The 16,402-nt window shown below is 35.8% G+C and overlaps 1 protein-coding gene across 8 annotated transcripts in view; it reads left to right on the top strand.

Annotated features, from left to right (window-relative positions):
- znf532 (zinc finger protein 532) overlaps positions 1–16,402 on the top strand; it is a 141,411-nt gene that overhangs the window by 122,713 nt on the left and 2,296 nt on the right. For 7 of the 8 annotated variants that reach the window (XM_039750491.1, XM_039750487.1, XM_039750488.1 and 4 more), the window contains one exon: positions 7,259–7,406. In XM_039750491.1, coding sequence (XP_039606425.1) covers positions 7,259–7,406 — 148 coding nt within the window. Of the gene's footprint in view, positions 1–2,549; positions 2,702–7,258; positions 7,407–16,402 lie in introns of those variants that run through there. The other variant, XR_005633304.1, reaches the window with a different exon arrangement.

The following is a 16,402-nucleotide window of genomic DNA, read 5'->3' as shown; positions in this document are numbered from 1 at the left end:
TATCATGTGTCTCCAAAGTATAATTACCATAACAAACAAAGAATTTTCAACCTGTTAAGTAAAATTCAAACCAATTTAAGGCATTGCCAGAGAAGCCCACCCACTAAATAAGGCAATTTATATGAATATTGTGATTGAAGGTATCATATGATGCACTCAGATCTAGGAGGATGAGAACAGATAAATGGCCTCTGTCCACATTAACCCGCAAGTCATTTTCAACTTTAACCAGTGCAGTTTCTGTACTGTCATTTGTTCTAAAACCTGGCTGTAACTTGTCAAGAACAGCAAATTTATTTAAGTGATCATTTAGCTGTGTAATGAGTGCCTTTTCTAGAAGTTTACTTAAGGAAGGCAGGCTAGAAATTGGTCTAAAATTGTCAAAAACAGAAGAGTCAAGATTATTTTTCTTGAATAGGGGTTAAAAATAGCTGTCTTAAGATAGTCTGGGAAGACTAATGATGATAATCTAATGGTGAATTTACTATATCAAACACACTATCAATTAGCACATTGTATACTTCTTTGCAAAAGCTTGTTGGTATTAGGTCAAGCACACGTTTCAGTTGAGAAATTATTCTATATAGATCGGGTAAATCTATCCTAGTGAAAGAATGGAATACCAGGATTTAATAAGATCAGCTTTGGTAGAATGTACTATATTATTTCTAATATAATTAATTTTGTGTTTTAACAAAATAAAGCAAAAGCCTCACAGGTTTCACTGGAAGTTTTTTGGAGGCATTCCATTATGTGACCGGGGTTTACCAAACGATCAATAGTAGAGAAAAAAACTATTGGATTGCCAGCAGTATTATTTATAATTTTAGACAAGTAGCACCGCCTTTCAAGATGGATTATGTTGTTGTATTCTGTTTTAGCCTTCAATATTTCATAGTGAGCTATCAATTTACTTTTACTTACTTACTTTCTACATTTGCACCCAACTCTCCAGTATGTTTTCTTTAAATCAGACACTCTTTGGATGTTCAGTGGTAATTACATGAAGCATTGATGTTTACAGGCTACACATTTACATTTCCCATGGAATGAACTCCCAACATTTTAAGCAATGAACCAATAAGAAGAGGTGAAAAGAAATATTGTTAACCACTTGCAATGCCAACCTCCTCAGTGTTCTGTCCCAGTAGTGTAACTTAACAGAAACAAAAAAAATGACAAAGAACTTGTGAACCCAATCTTCTCACTCAACATGAAGAAATAAGGTAAATCACTGCTGCAAATAGCTGTGGTAAATACCCACAAGTGGATGTCACTGTCCTCAGTTTCTTATGACCTTTGGCCACCACTAGTCTTCAGGACAAAAGACGCTTTCCCTTTTCCAAACATTAGTTCCAGCATGGTGTATTTATAACCTTGGATTTACCTTATAAAATGGATGCATATAATCCAAATGACTATATGCGTCAGAAAGAAAGGTAAATTTTAATCTAGACATATTCAAATTCTGTTGACATTAATTTATCATCTATCAGAAATTGTTTTTTTGCAAATTAAAATGTATTTTAAAAAAAAAAGTGTAGTGTATTAATTTTTTATTAATATCCTTACTGTGTACTTTTAAGGTGAAAGCAAGTAAACTTAAACAGATCTATGTTTTTTAAAGTTAGATAATTTTAAAGCATTAAAAATAATCGTTTAACGACATTTCAATTATGGTTATTTTCTTGTTTAGTTATTGCTAACTCAGGAGATACTTAAGCTTTAATTTGCCTACTCAGAGTATAAAAATTGATGTATTTAATGTCACTCTTGAATGAACCATTTCTTGGTTAATACATATTTTAAAAAGACAAACAGAAAGCTAGATTGAGTTATTTTTCTCTAATTTGCATCCAAATTTTACATACCCTTTCATTAATTTATTCTAGCATTTTTTCATTGACTAATTAAAGGGATGAACATGCAAACAAAAATAACTTTTAAAAATATAATATGATTACAGCACAAAACATTCTTTTAAGGGTAAATAAAGCATTTTTTCTAATTTCATTACTATGAATTAGTTTTTTTTTTTAGAAAAAACAAAGTAGGATTGTGAGCAGCATAGTCATGCTTCACAATTCTTAGGTCCTAACTGTTTTTATCAGGGATGCCAGCAAAATTTTCCTTATTTAGTTAATCCTGCAGATGTTCTGAGAAAATTGTTGCATTATATAAACTGTTCCCAAGTGGAACTATTTTATCATAGTACATCCCCAATCAAAAGAAGATATACATTAGAGTTGAACTGATAATGAATTTTGTGCAAGTCTGAGTCAATGTATATTAATATTTATTTCTCCAAATATGTTTTTTTACACATAATGTTTATTTGATTTAATTGCATTTTATTTTAATTAGCTATTTATAAAATCCAAGAAAAACATTTTTGTTTTATTATATTTACTTTGTTCCTTCATGTAATGAGTACAGTATATTGACTTTTCCTGATTATTCAGTTACATATAATCAACATTTGCTGTCTGATACTTGAGCATTAATGCTACAGTCATTCATAACAAACAATTTCTTTTGGTTACACCCAGGAGTCAGGACCACTGAATAGAGAGGAACAAATGATCTTAATTGGTCAGACCGTAATTTTACAAGATAGACAGTTAAATGAACCTTTCATGAAGCAGAGTTTTCTTTGGCTACACTGAAGAAGCAGGAACAAAGATTAGAAAAACAACAACAGGTAAATGGTCTGGCAGATAATCTGAAAAATGATCAACCTAAACCTTTCATACATGTATATGAATAAATATATATCAATTCTGCTTACTAAATTAAGGTCATAGTAGTGGTTTTCAGACATAAACTTCCAGAACATATAGTGAGTGCCCTTTGCTTTAAGTGATGCAATAGTATTTTATTAACGTACCCATTATACAGTTTAAACCTTTTTAGTAGCATTTCTTTCCAAACAATTTTTCCAAACTTTAATATATGATTATATGTTGTAAATAAGCTAAAAATATTAAAATGTACGCACATGGTTTTGCTAGAGGCACTATTTAGTAATAGTGTCTGATGGTATTATAGAACAGGTTTAATGTGCCGCCACATCAATATTTATTATAAACCATCTTGTCATTTCTACTAGATTTTTGATATTTTTATATCAATGTAGCAGAGAGAAGTTGCACACAATGACTTAGGCTTGTCTTACCACACCATGTGCATATGAAATAGACAGAGTCCAGTAATTTTCCTTGCCTGTGAGGAATAAGTGTAAAGAAATGTCATAGAGATATCTGTGGCTCTGCTGTTTTCAATATTATTTAGAAACTGATGAAGACTAGAATAAGTGCACTTTAGATGCTCTCATTCCTTGAACATGCCAGCGGCTAACTCTGTATTGTGTCTGCTGTACATATTTAAAAAAAATGTTTTTTTACAAATCTATTTTTTTTCTACTTTTTGAAAGAAAATTAACTGATTCTAAATTATAGGTTTCCAATTTCAAGGCTCTTTACTTTCCACAAGTGTTGCATGTTTCATTCAGATCAGTATAATAAAATGAAGCATTTAACACAATTATTAAACCACTGAAAGCTATACACAGAATTAAAGTAACAAAATGTAAATGCCATTTTTACATTAGTCTATCCTTTTTTCTTTCATGTATAGTTGATCCCAGGGTGCTAGAGCTGATCCTTACAGCATCTAATAAATGCATGGATCTTTGCATAAATGATGTAACATTTTCCCTTAATCTAAGTTGGGCATGGAGGACTGTAGTCTGTCCCAGGATAAACTATTGCAAGTCAGGTAACAGAAGTAGTTTCAGGACCCGTTCATATCCATAATTACACTCAAAAAAGTCTATTTTTTAATCACCAAGTAATATACACATCTTTGGGATATAAGAGGAAAACTGAAGTACCTGATGATATCTCATGCAATGAAAGCATGTGTAATTCACTTGGAACAATGCATCCATGCTGCAGTGGTGCTAACCACTGTGCCTTCATGTCACCTCTTTCTAAAACAGATACATTTGAGATGCATTATTATTTTCATTGAAATTCACTGCAGTGCCTAAACTGAACTTGTTTTCTGCAAGGCAAAGTTGAGAGCATCCCTTTTCTACAGTACTGAATTAAGGGTCTGAATACTTACATGAATGAGAGATTTCAGTTTTTGATTTTTTTTCCATTTGCTTACCTTTATTGGTGTTGAACTACCTTCTTGAAGGAGTTTTATAATCGTTTCTATTGTTTCAATTGACAGCTCTCTTGTTGGGGCCATGTTGCCTGTCAATCAGCCAGATGCAACAGCTCGTTATGGTCTGCAACCTATCTCTTTTAACTGCTTGGCATATTTAGACTTGTGCAGGTTATTTGTTTTAGAAATGCAGATTCCAGGTGATTCTGTAATTTTTTCCTCATCAGTAAGATATTTCTTTTTTTTTTTTTTTTTTGGTAAGTAAAATAGCTAATGGTGCATCCTCCAGGAGTGATGATTCCATAATTTTTGACTGGGGTTGTAGTGCTTTATTTATCCCAAGTGGGAAATTTAGGTTTTTTATAGAAGGTCAAGAAGTATAACAAACAATAACAGCAAAAACCCACAAATATATACCAGTATTGCTAAAATGAAGAAAACTTATAACTTGGCCAAAGATAAAGGAACAGTCATAATAAGGCATTATATAGGCATACTGACATATGTGTGAAGGCACACAAGAAGTGTCTTTTGATACACTTCTGCTAAATAATTAAATGGCTGAAAGTACTTAATTGATATTGTTTCGTGTATTCATCAATTTCCCTTAATGAAGGAGCAGTACTTCAACGGTTTCAGCGGAAATTTGGCAGACACTCTTTAAATTAGGCAGCCTGTAGTCACAGGTGAATTCAACATTTTAGCTTTACACTTTCTTTGTGTAAACCCATGAGATAATTATGATCATGGACACTTTTATTCACAACTCTTGGACCTACAGTTAAGTAATTTTGCAGTTCTTTTCTTTGTTATTTTATGTAACTTCTTCCTTTATTTTTATGTCTTATCTGAACCTACATTATCAAATTAATGTTCATATGGAGCTGCCACCACCCCTCATCTCTTGTAACATGTTTAAATCAAAATAAAGGACACTCCTTTATCCAGAACTGTTTCAGCTCATTGCTCTGATTACTGCTTTGCACACTCTTGGCATTCTCTCGATGAGCTTCAACAGGTAGTCACCTGAAATGGTTTTATTCAGAGCAAAGGGTGGCTATTTTGAAGAAACTAGAATATAAAACATGTTTTCAGTTATTTCACCTTTTTTTGTTAAGTACATAACTCCACATGTGTTCATTCATAGTTTTGATGCCTTCAGTGAGAATCTACCAATGTAAATGGTCATGAAAATAAAGAAAACACATTAAATGAGGAGGTGTGTCCAAACTTTTGGCCTGTATTGTATGTGTGTATAATATATATATATATATATATATATATATATACTGTATATATATATATATACTGTATATATATATGTGTGTGTGTAAATTAAATTAATTTAAAAGTTTGCATATATAACCTTACTAATATCTAATATAAATATATAAATCTATGAAAATCAAAACACATAAAAAAAAATTATCACTGCAATCTGGTTAATAATGTAGAGTTTTGTGGACCAGTACTTTTTTTAGTATGCCCATCCATCCATCCGTTCTCTTCCGCTTATCCAAGGTCGGGTGCGGGGGCAGCAGCTTAAGCAGAGAGGCCCAGACTTCCCTCTCCCCGGCCACTTCTTCCAGCTCTTCCGGGAGAATCCCATAGCTCATGACCATAGGTGAGGGTAGGAAGGTAGATCGACTGGTAAATTGAGAGCTTTGCCTTACGGCTCAGCTCCTTTTTCACCACGACAGACCGATGCAGAGCCCGCATCACTGCGGATGCCGCACCGATCCGCCTGTCGATTTTTTAGTATGCATCATCTTTTAATTCTGTTTTCCCATGATAGCCCAGAAGGAGTTGTGTACTTCCTTGCTGGTTCAGGTTAGTTGTAACAAGAAACCCAAGGTGGAAATCTAGCTTAATGCAGAGATACATAGACTCACCCATTACACGTTTACTGGTTGTAGGCCTTTTTCCTTTTTCTGGATTCTTGTATGAGTAGTTACTAATAGTTTGCTTGGCAGAAGTGGAACTTTTTGGTCAACATACACATTGTTATATTTACATAAAGCATTATGCTGTATACCAACGCCAAATCATCTTCCTGTATGTGAAGCATGAAAGAAGGAACATTATGGTGCAGGGCTTTTTTTTTGCCTCAGAACCTGGATTGCTGACAGTCACAGAGTGGAACTTTATCAGGACATTAATCTATTATATTATATATGTATTGCATCATGCAGGTATGATAATTGCACCAAGAACTTGAATTTAGTGACCAAAGACATTTTAGAATTTCCTTGTTGAAGTATTAGAGCATTGCTTGAAGTAAGCCTTTCATACAAGACATCCACTAAATACAAACTAATTTTAACAGTTAAGCAAACAGAAGTGGTTCAAAAAGTCTTCGAATCATAGTTTGATTTGGAATCAACTGGAGGCATTAGGTTTAGCTTATTGCTTTTAAAGGAGAGTTCATCTGTTAATCAATTGTAGAATTCATTCACTTTTTCCAACCACGACTGTGTGTGGAGTGGATTTTTGCAGCAAAATTGCAGGGGAGTGTCCAAAATGTATTTTTTTACTGTCCATGTGATACTTAAAGTTTTGTTTATCTAACATTTATGTCAGAATGCAGACAGCTGGTAATTATAGTATACAACAAGGGGAATGTCTTTCTCTGTATTCCAAATAAACAGCTTTTTTCCTCTGAAAGAACGTTCTAGGAACCGTCAAACTGAACTGTGTGAGTATGCTGATTGATTTATCATGAACTTAAGTAACTGTTAGTGTTTACAGGTTTTCATTAGGGTTTTCAATATTTTATGGTAAGGCATGTAGTGTTTTGTATAAAATACATACATGCAGACTATGTTTTGAAGCTACCATTGAGTTATTGTAGTAAGACTGAAAATATGTTTGCATGTAGCAGTTGTTGTAAACCTGTTGTTTATTATATTCCAATATGTGATAATTCTTAATTTTAAATGACTGGAAAATTGACTTATCACTTATTTTGTTTTGGTTTTTTTGTTTTGTTTTTTTCTACCTGCTGGTAATATTTTCATTATCTTTATGGATAGATCTTTAAGAAAAAAGTGACAATTGTGTACTTTTTTTCTTTTTTTAACTGTAGACATTGCCCAGATTCAAATCGGACTTTCAGTAAAAGGCTAATGTTGGAGAAACACATTCAGTTAATGCATGGCATTAAAGATTCTGATGGAAAACAAGCAACAGAACCCAGCAGTAATGATGAAACCTCTATAAAGGAAGACATAAAGGTAAAAACATATAAACATATTTAAGAATATATTTATATAATTTAATATGTAAATTTTTCTTGAATACATATAAAATACTAAATATGCTATTAACAGATGTATTCAGTATCTTCCTTCCCTGACAGTTGATATGATAGGGGGCCCTGTCTGTTCCCTACGAACGACCACAGTAGGTGTCACTCCTTAGCCAGACTGCTGATTACTAGTCTCACTAGACAAAAACAATAGCTAGCCTTTAGTTTCCTCTTAGAAGCAGCACCCATTGATATCTTCAGAGGAGTGTTATAGGCCAAGGCTGTCTCTCCCATGCTGCCCGACACATTTGTAGCCACCTTCTTTACTGACTGTATTCTTCTTCCTTGCCATGCCTTCAATCTTCTATAACTTTGTGATCTTCAACGCTGTGGTGTGCTGGGCTAGTAACATCACTTTAAGAGAGGCCCAAGCTTACTTATAAGACACACTCTGGACCCCCTGGAAGTAGTAGTGAAGGAGATAATTAAAACAAAACCGAGTGCCATTATGAGCAATGTTGCATGTCCTCTCTCTGACACACTAGCACTGAATACTTTCAGCCAAAGAATTACTCAGCAGAGGTGTGTTAATCTGTATTGCAGCACCTTTATACCAATAGCAATATGTTTGCGTAATGCCTCATTATGACTGTGACAGCCAAATCAGAACTTTCTTTTTAATTTTCTTGCTTTACAGTCATTCTGGTATGTGTTCAGACCAAAATGTGTACTTGTATGTATGTATTTGTGTATGTATGTATGTATTTGTGTATGTATGTACTTGTCTTCTCATTGTTCTTTATTTCCTTGAAAAATTCACAAAACCAGCCAAGTACAATAGTCAACCTGATAACATTGTTGCCAAGTACAGTAGAGAATAAAACTGAATATGTAAGAGAGTTTAAATAAACGTGGTAATAAGAGTAAAGTTATTCAACAGCACATCAGATAACATGCACTTTTTGCTTAGCTCCTCAAGCTATACATTACACAAGGCACAGCCAGATTCACTTTTTCTGCTAAGAAAAAACACAAGTGCCTAGGATGGTTATTGAATAAAAACAACTTTATTGTTAAGCAAAAGAAATTACGTGCTTAGAGCACATATGGCATTTTTAATCCTGAGTTACAGTATGTACAAGTGTGACTATCTAATGTTTGCATTTTTATTTGAGCTCATATTTTAAAGTGATATTCAAACATGAAATTCACAAGTTTTTTTTTTGTTTCTTTTTAAATCCTCCAAATGTTAAAGTTAAACAGTTGTGCAACCACCTTGGTTTGATAAGCTGATCACGTGCACAGTCAAAACATATTAATGCAAAGAATATGAGCAGCTCTTCTCTTACAAATAAACTTGTTCCAAAGAAAGGCTACAACACTAGGTCAGTTGTCTGTAATTGGTTTGGATATGAAAGATTGGATGTAAAACAAATTTATGTTAAATGCAAAGTTTGCAAAAAGACAATAGCAATTAAAATTAGCAATGCATCCAGTTTACTTCAGCCCTTAAACAGAAACAGCAGAATGGAACTAGTGCAAAAAAAACACAGGACAAATATAAAGCCTGCCCCTAAATGACAGCTCTGTAGTATTCTTCACCCTTTGACAGCATAAACTCCACAAGGCATGATTATGTTAGTAGAGCGTACCTTGTCTGGGGCTGGGTGTAGAATAGGCCAGAGCTGTCCTTCATGCCTTCTTACCCTGCAACAGTGGCTAGGGTATGTTAGGGAAGAAGAACAAGGAGGCTGTCTATAATGCACAGTCACAGGGCTAACACAGCACACTTGGAGGAATGAACTCCACTACAGGCGGGTAATTCCAGGGCCCTGTAGTTATAGTAGAGGGAAGAAGTTGGCTGGGGTGCTGTAAAAGCTAAACTAAGTTTGTTTGAAAGAAAAAAGGGAAAAGAAAAGTCACTTGTGGTATAGAGAAGAGCACAGAGGTTTGCAAAAAAAGTTGTAAAGATAACTGCATATTTTAAGTAAAGAAGGAGAATGAGTGTTGCAAATGCAAAAACAAATGACCAAAAATTAAACAAATAAAAAATTAGAGAAATATCTGCACATTAAGACATATTTTGCACCTTTTTTCATTGACAATAAAAATACACATTTTTTTATTCCTAGGAAAGACACTTTTAAATACTTGGGCAGCCTTCTAATTTTGTGGGTTTTTTTTCTCAGAAATAATGATTTGTATGTTAACATATTTAAATAAATAGTGAATAATCCATAATGTTAAATATAGGTTTTAATTTTTTTCCCTTATTGCCCTTCTCTTATCTGATTGTGTAAGTAGCATGTTGGACTATTTGTTGGTGAGGAGAGTAAGAATAAATATCTACCAAGTCTGAAGGTCTGGAACTTAAAGGAGTGAGGTGTGAAGTAAATTTGCTGAGATGTTGGCAGCTAGAGTAAGATTTCAGAAACATCAGAGATGAATGGTTGGGGCCTCAGAAACGTAAGGGGACAAGGTGGTGAAATAATGATATACAAAAGGCAATTGAGGAGAACTGGAGAACCTATAAGGAGTGATAGAAAATGAAGACAAGGTGACAGAGTAATATATGGGAAATCAAAAGTTAATTGTAGAAAAGCAGTTGCAAAACACGTGAGGCAGAAGTCTAAAAGTGAGCTGCAAAATGAGAAAGCAAATACATTGTATTAATATAAATTTGCACATACTAAATCAACATCTGGCACTTCTCACTTTCTATGAATATTTTACGCACTCACAATTTATTGAGTTGTGCTTCACGACCCTACACCCACTTTTTAATACCTTTTTCCTTTTCATCTCTAACCACCATTCAGTCCTTTCCTGCATTTACCTCCAGATGTTTCTTCCCGACTAGTTTTTTATTTTAGGACCTTCACCTTCAAATCTGATTATTTTTTTGCCATCAATACAAGGTCATTGGTATCCAAAAGTTCCCATGGCAATCGTTCATGCATTTCTTTGGTTACTGCCTCCATCACTGTTATGGATATCAATAGACAGAATGGATCTCTGGCACAACCCCCACTTCATGTCAGAACTCCAAGACCTCCAAGACCTTTACTGTGTTCTCCACTTTACCTATATTAATCTTTTTCAGAACTTTTGCAAGTTCTTTGTTGTAAAATCTATGCATAGGTTGTTTGTTTTTTTGCAATAGTTGTGCTTGTTCTCTTCATTTCGCAATTTTGTATGGACTTTTTCCAGGTATCCTTAACCTCATGTCTTTCCAACATGCTATTGCTTTTCACATTTTTCCAACAATTCTTGGTTTCTTCTACCAACTTAAAGGAGCTTCTCTGACATTAAAGGAAAGTGTTTTGTGAAAGCTGTGTGAGGAGGGCCATACTATATGGTATTGAGGAGGGAGCAATGAATCCAGAACATGAAGCAGAGTTTTAAGAAAAACACAGAAAAGTGTCTTATTCAATGAATATCAAGAGTGTTATAGAATAAGAAGACAAAGTGTAAACTGATAGACAGACTTGGTGCAAGAGGTAATAGCTGTTGTGCTAAGCAGAAACAGGCTTAGTTGGTACACTGTAATAGAAATGGAAGGGATTAGGACCAGACGCAAGTCTTAAAAGACATAGTTGGAGATGACAGCAAAGATCTCTATTTAAACCACTAAAGATGATGGCTTTTGCACATGAAAGACATTTAGTTTTATTACTTTGCATAAGTTTTATAATTACTGATATTTTTTGTGAATTTATTCATGCTTTTATTTTTGTTCAAATTAAGTGACAGCCACTGTATTGCTGGGTGAGTGGCATTTTGTCAGTTTTTCTAAATCCATGTATTATACTATTGGGTAGCTAGGAGTTTGAGCCACCTAAGCACTTTGGGTGTAAAGCGCAAACCTTTACCAAGCAGAATCATCACAGACCAATTTATATTCACCGATTAGTTATGCTAACAAATAGATGTCAGATGAAAGTTGAAAGGTGGGGGGTTGTGGTGAATGGCTAAAGTAATCACACCACATGTAATTAAGCTCTGGGATTTTACCTTAACATTACTTAGGCCACCTTTTCTTCCTATCTTTTTTACTCATTTGTTTAGTTCAGTCCTCTCAATATATTTTATGCTTTTTATTGCTGGATGAACAGTACTATATATAACAGTACTATAACAAAGGTTAACTAACATTTTAGACATTTTCTTTCTAAAGGGAATTATGTATAGTGGGAAAACTAGTCTTAATTCACTTAATACTTTTCAACACCTGCATGTTGTCAGAGAGCTAAAGTTAGTCCTGCATTCCATTCAGCCTGAACAATCACAGGGCAGTCTTATTCACACATATTCACCCTCTCAGTTTATTGTTACCTTAAGTGCACTTCTGGTGTATATAAGCTATAATCAGTTTATAGCTTCAACTTTCCATTTGCAGTGCTGAAAATAATCTGAAGTATGCCTGGCAAAGCTTAGTTAAAATAGTTGATTTAATGTTGCCTGACTGTGAAGATGCTCATTCCTCCTCTGATTTTTCTTAACCTGCCATTTATGTTTTCACCCCTATTCATTACCCTTTATATAAAAAATGATAAAGCACACTACTTCCACTTAAACAAACTATTGTATTTTTTTCTATTTTCTATTCTTCATAATACACCCTATTGTTACAGACAGTTTCCTACACAAGTAGGTTATTCAAGTACAAAGGTGAATGCACCTAATTTATCTCTGTTCTCTCTATACCATAATGTCTGTGGAAGAGAAATTGCAATGCAAGCTAAGAAAAGCAAAGTCAGCATTGCGGAAAGCCTTTAAAAATTCGTCTTCATAGCACAAACTCTCAGGCATTCGGCACTGTAAATGATCATTGTTGTTTAATGTCTTTAATGACATTTTTCTTAGTTTTTTTTTTTCACCGGTCAGGTTGGGGAGCATACACTGCGAAATAAATAGCCTTGACACACAGTAAAAGTTTTGGGGCAGCCACCCATATACTTGAGCCCTGGCTGCAAAAGGCAAATAAAGTTACAAAGATAAGTATAAGTTCGAGTCTTACATTTGACTGACTAGAAACAGGAAGTGGTGTGGGTTTTAAGGTGACTACCAGGAAGTGACATCTTCAGGGCCGGAACCGGAAGCCATGGGTGCCCCATGTAATCCAAATGGAAGGACATGATACTGCCAGTGCCCACTAGGGGTGCTAAACGTGGTCTTTTCCTTAGCAGAGTCTGTTAAAGGAACCTGCCAGTACCCCTTTATCCTATCAAAAGTAGTCAAGAATTTGGCTTGTCCTAGCCGCTCGAGGAGGTCGTCCACTCGCGGCATTGGATATGCATCAAAGTGGGAGACTTGGTTAAGTCACTGCAAAACCTCCTGTCAGGCTTTGTGACCAATACGATAGTAATGGACCAGGGACTACAACTCTCTTCTATTACACCTAAATCCAGCATCTAGGTGTTTCATTCACTACCTCTGGGAGACAGGATAACTGTTTCAAGCTCCCATCGTTGATGGTCAGTCAACTTAGTACCAAAGTTGACATCTACTTTATGAGCGAAAAATGATCACGGCCGTCTGGAGGAGGGATCGGTGTCCCTTTCCTTCCATGGTTTCAGCAGATTTACATGATAAACCTGCTTGCTCGGTTGATGATTTGGTTGTTTAACCAAATAATCAACCAGCCACATCCTCTCCTTAACTTCATATGGGCCTTTCCAAAGTTTAGAATGTGAGGTAGGAACAAGGACCATGACCTGATCCCCAAGGCAGAATTTCTGCAGATATGTGCCTCGGACATAGCAATGGACCAGTGCTGCTTGCATCTTCTCCATTTATGATTTGAAAATGGGTCGAATTTTAGCAAATCTATCGTGTAATTGCAAATATCCTCTAATATATTGGTGGAACGGAGAGCCTCCTCTTCCTAACCCTCTTTTAGAATATGTGATATTCCCCAGGGTTGTTGTGCATGTAACAATTCAACCATATAACAACGGTGAGAACCCCGTGGAGGCTTGTGGGACTTCCCGATATGCAAAAAGGAAGATGGGGAGGAGCTGATCCTAGTTCCATCCATCATCACTGACCACCTTGCATTATATCTGTTTGAGGTTCTGATTGAACTGGTCCACTAGACCATCGGTTTGAGGATGATATACCTCCTTGAACGTCTTCAAGGTAAAGGGCGTCCCTTGATCCGTTAGGATCTCTTTAGGGATGCCAATTCGCGTGAAGACCCCTACTAACTTCTGTGCAGTAATTTTTGACGTTGTTGAGTGCAATGGAACTACTTTGGGATATCAGGTAGCATAACCTACTATGATTATTATATATTTATGTCCCCTGGCCGAGGGCTGTAAGGGTCCCACTAGATCGACGCCGATGCTTTTAAAAGGGATGTCAGTCAGGGGTAAGGGAACTAGAGGAGCACAATCCCTCCTAGGAATCTGCCACAGTTGACTTTCCAGACAGGACATGCAAAAGTGGCAGACCTCCTCGTTAATTCCCGGCCAAAATAATCAGAGCTTAATTCACTCGAGAGTTTTCTCGGACCCCAGATGGGTTTCCAGAAGGTGGGTATGTTCCAGTTCACAGACTTGTCGCTGGTAAATCCATGGTCCTAACAGCAGGGACTGCACCTCCCCCTCGTGTTCTGCCAACCGATAAAGAAGGTCATTATTTAATACAAAGTGAGGACCCTGTAGCATGGGATGTAGTGTATGATGGCCATCTACCAGAACAACTGCATTTTTTTGCAAACTTAAGGGAGTCCTCATTCCATTGTTCCCTTTTGAAAGAAGCCGGAGACTGTATTAGAAAAAAAAAAAAATCTGACAGGTAGGTAAAATGAAAGCAGTTGTGTGGGCTGTTGAAATGTGCAGCCTTATTGTACTTTGGACAGAAAGTTATTTCTTTTAAGTCATTTGGCCAGTGATACCTTCATTCCATTAGTTCTGTGTCACCACTCTTGCAGCAACATTTCTTTTCATAGAGTAAACCCTTTACATATGATCGGTTCATTTAGTGGTTTAACACTAGAATTACCAGAATCAACGAAAAAACTTGTAGATCCGGCCCATCTTAAAACCATTCGCACCTCTCTGCCAGCATCTTTTGTCATCTAAATGTGCCGATAAAGACAAGCTGCAAGCAGCCGGCAATTCCATCCACCCACCGACTTAGAATGTGCACGAACGTCTACGAGCTCATGCCTTGATTGATTATCTGGGAGTGAAGTACAATTTTAGAGTGGAAATAATAGATCGTTATTTGGAACGCATTTCATGTGTGTTCCGTTTCTACAGTAATCTGTGTAAACACATTGTTAAAACAGAAACCTTTTTCATATTTTAGTAATAAATGTTACAAAATGTAGGCAAAAGCTGTAAAATGTGTGATGCCTGAAATCCACAGATCAAATAAACACTTTCACAAAAGGTTCAAGAATGATACAACATCTTCTGTGGCGTAGTGGTAAGATTTGCTGACTGAGAGCGCAGCAGGCTTGCCGTGCCTCAGAGACCAGAGTTCAATTCCCCGCTGGGGAGAAAATGTTATTTTTCTTTTTAACCTTCGCCGGTCTGCCTGCCTGAACTCCCTGTCCATTTATATAGTAATAACAGTAATTTTATTATTATATACCAGCTTCCCTGTCTGCCTATCATATAGTGCCTTTCCTTTCTATATATCTATCCCCTTAGCTGTTTTTTTATATATCTATTATACAGTGCCTTCCCTGTTTATTTATATATCTAGTGACTTCTCTGCCTGTCTGTCTGTCTGATTGCATATAGCGCTGAACTTACTGCTCTGTACTATTCTGTCCTCTGCATGTCCTTGAGTACAAAAAGAAACAGCATACAGCAACATGTGGGGACTGGCAAGATCGGGGGGGGAAAAAACACGCGATCACTGATTACAAACTGCAAGATGAAAGAAAGAAAGAGACAAATATATATGAAAAGATCATTGCACTAATGCAATATTATTTGAAAACAAATAGCATCAAATCGGGTTTGAATATACGCCCAATCTGACGCTGTTCATTTTCAAATAATATTGCATGTACTGTGCGTTGAAACTGCTGCACTGAATAAGCTCACGCCTTCTGTAACAGCGCCAGCATGTATTCAAACCCGATCTGACGCTGTTCATTTTCAAATAATATTTCATGTATTGGGCGTTGATCCTGCTACACTGAATAGGCTCATGCCTTCTGCAATAGCACCAGCGTGTATTCAAATCCGATCTGCCGCTGTTCGTTTTCAAATAATATTGCATGTACTGTACGTTGATCCTGCTGCACTGAATAAGCTGACGCCTTCTGTAACAGCACCTCAAACGGACATAAAATTTATAAATTGGTATGCAATGTCATTTAATGAGATCATTATATTTTCATGTCGGATGCTCCTTTTAAAATATTTTTTAACAATTGAGGCTGCAATCAACATGAACAAGTGTCCTTATAACTGCTATTTTTAAGATCCATAACACACAGACAGACAGAGCACTGCGTAACAGAGAGACAGACAAACAGACAGGCAGAGAAGTCACTAGATATATAAATAAACAGGGAAGGCACTGTATAATAGATATATAAAAAACAGCTAAAGGGATAGATAGATAGATAGAAAGGAAAGGCACTATATGATAGGCAGACAGTGAAGCTGCTATATAATAATAAAATTACTGTTATTACTATATAGATAGGCTGGGAGTTCAGGCAGGCAGGCAGAGCGGCAAAGGTTAAAAAGAAAAATATATATATTTTCTCCCCAGCGGGGAATCAAACTCTGGTCTCTGAGGCACGGCAAGCCCGCTGCGCTCTGAGTCAGCTAATCTTACCGGTACGCCATGGAAGATGTTGTATCGTTCTTGAACTTTTTGTGAAAGTGTTTATTTGATCTTTGGACTTCAGGCTTTACACATTTTATAGTTTATGTCTACATTTTGTAACATTTATTACTAAAATATGAAAAAATTTCTGTTTTATCAATGTGTTTACACTGATTACTG

The sequence above is a fragment of the Polypterus senegalus genome, chromosome 4 (assembly GCF_016835505.1).
Source record: "Polypterus senegalus isolate Bchr_013 chromosome 4, ASM1683550v1, whole genome shotgun sequence".
NCBI classification, from domain to species: domain Eukaryota; kingdom Metazoa; phylum Chordata; class Cladistia; order Polypteriformes; family Polypteridae; genus Polypterus; species Polypterus senegalus.
The sequence above is the reverse complement of the archived record's forward strand: the minus strand, read 5'-3'. Positions and strand labels throughout refer to the sequence as shown.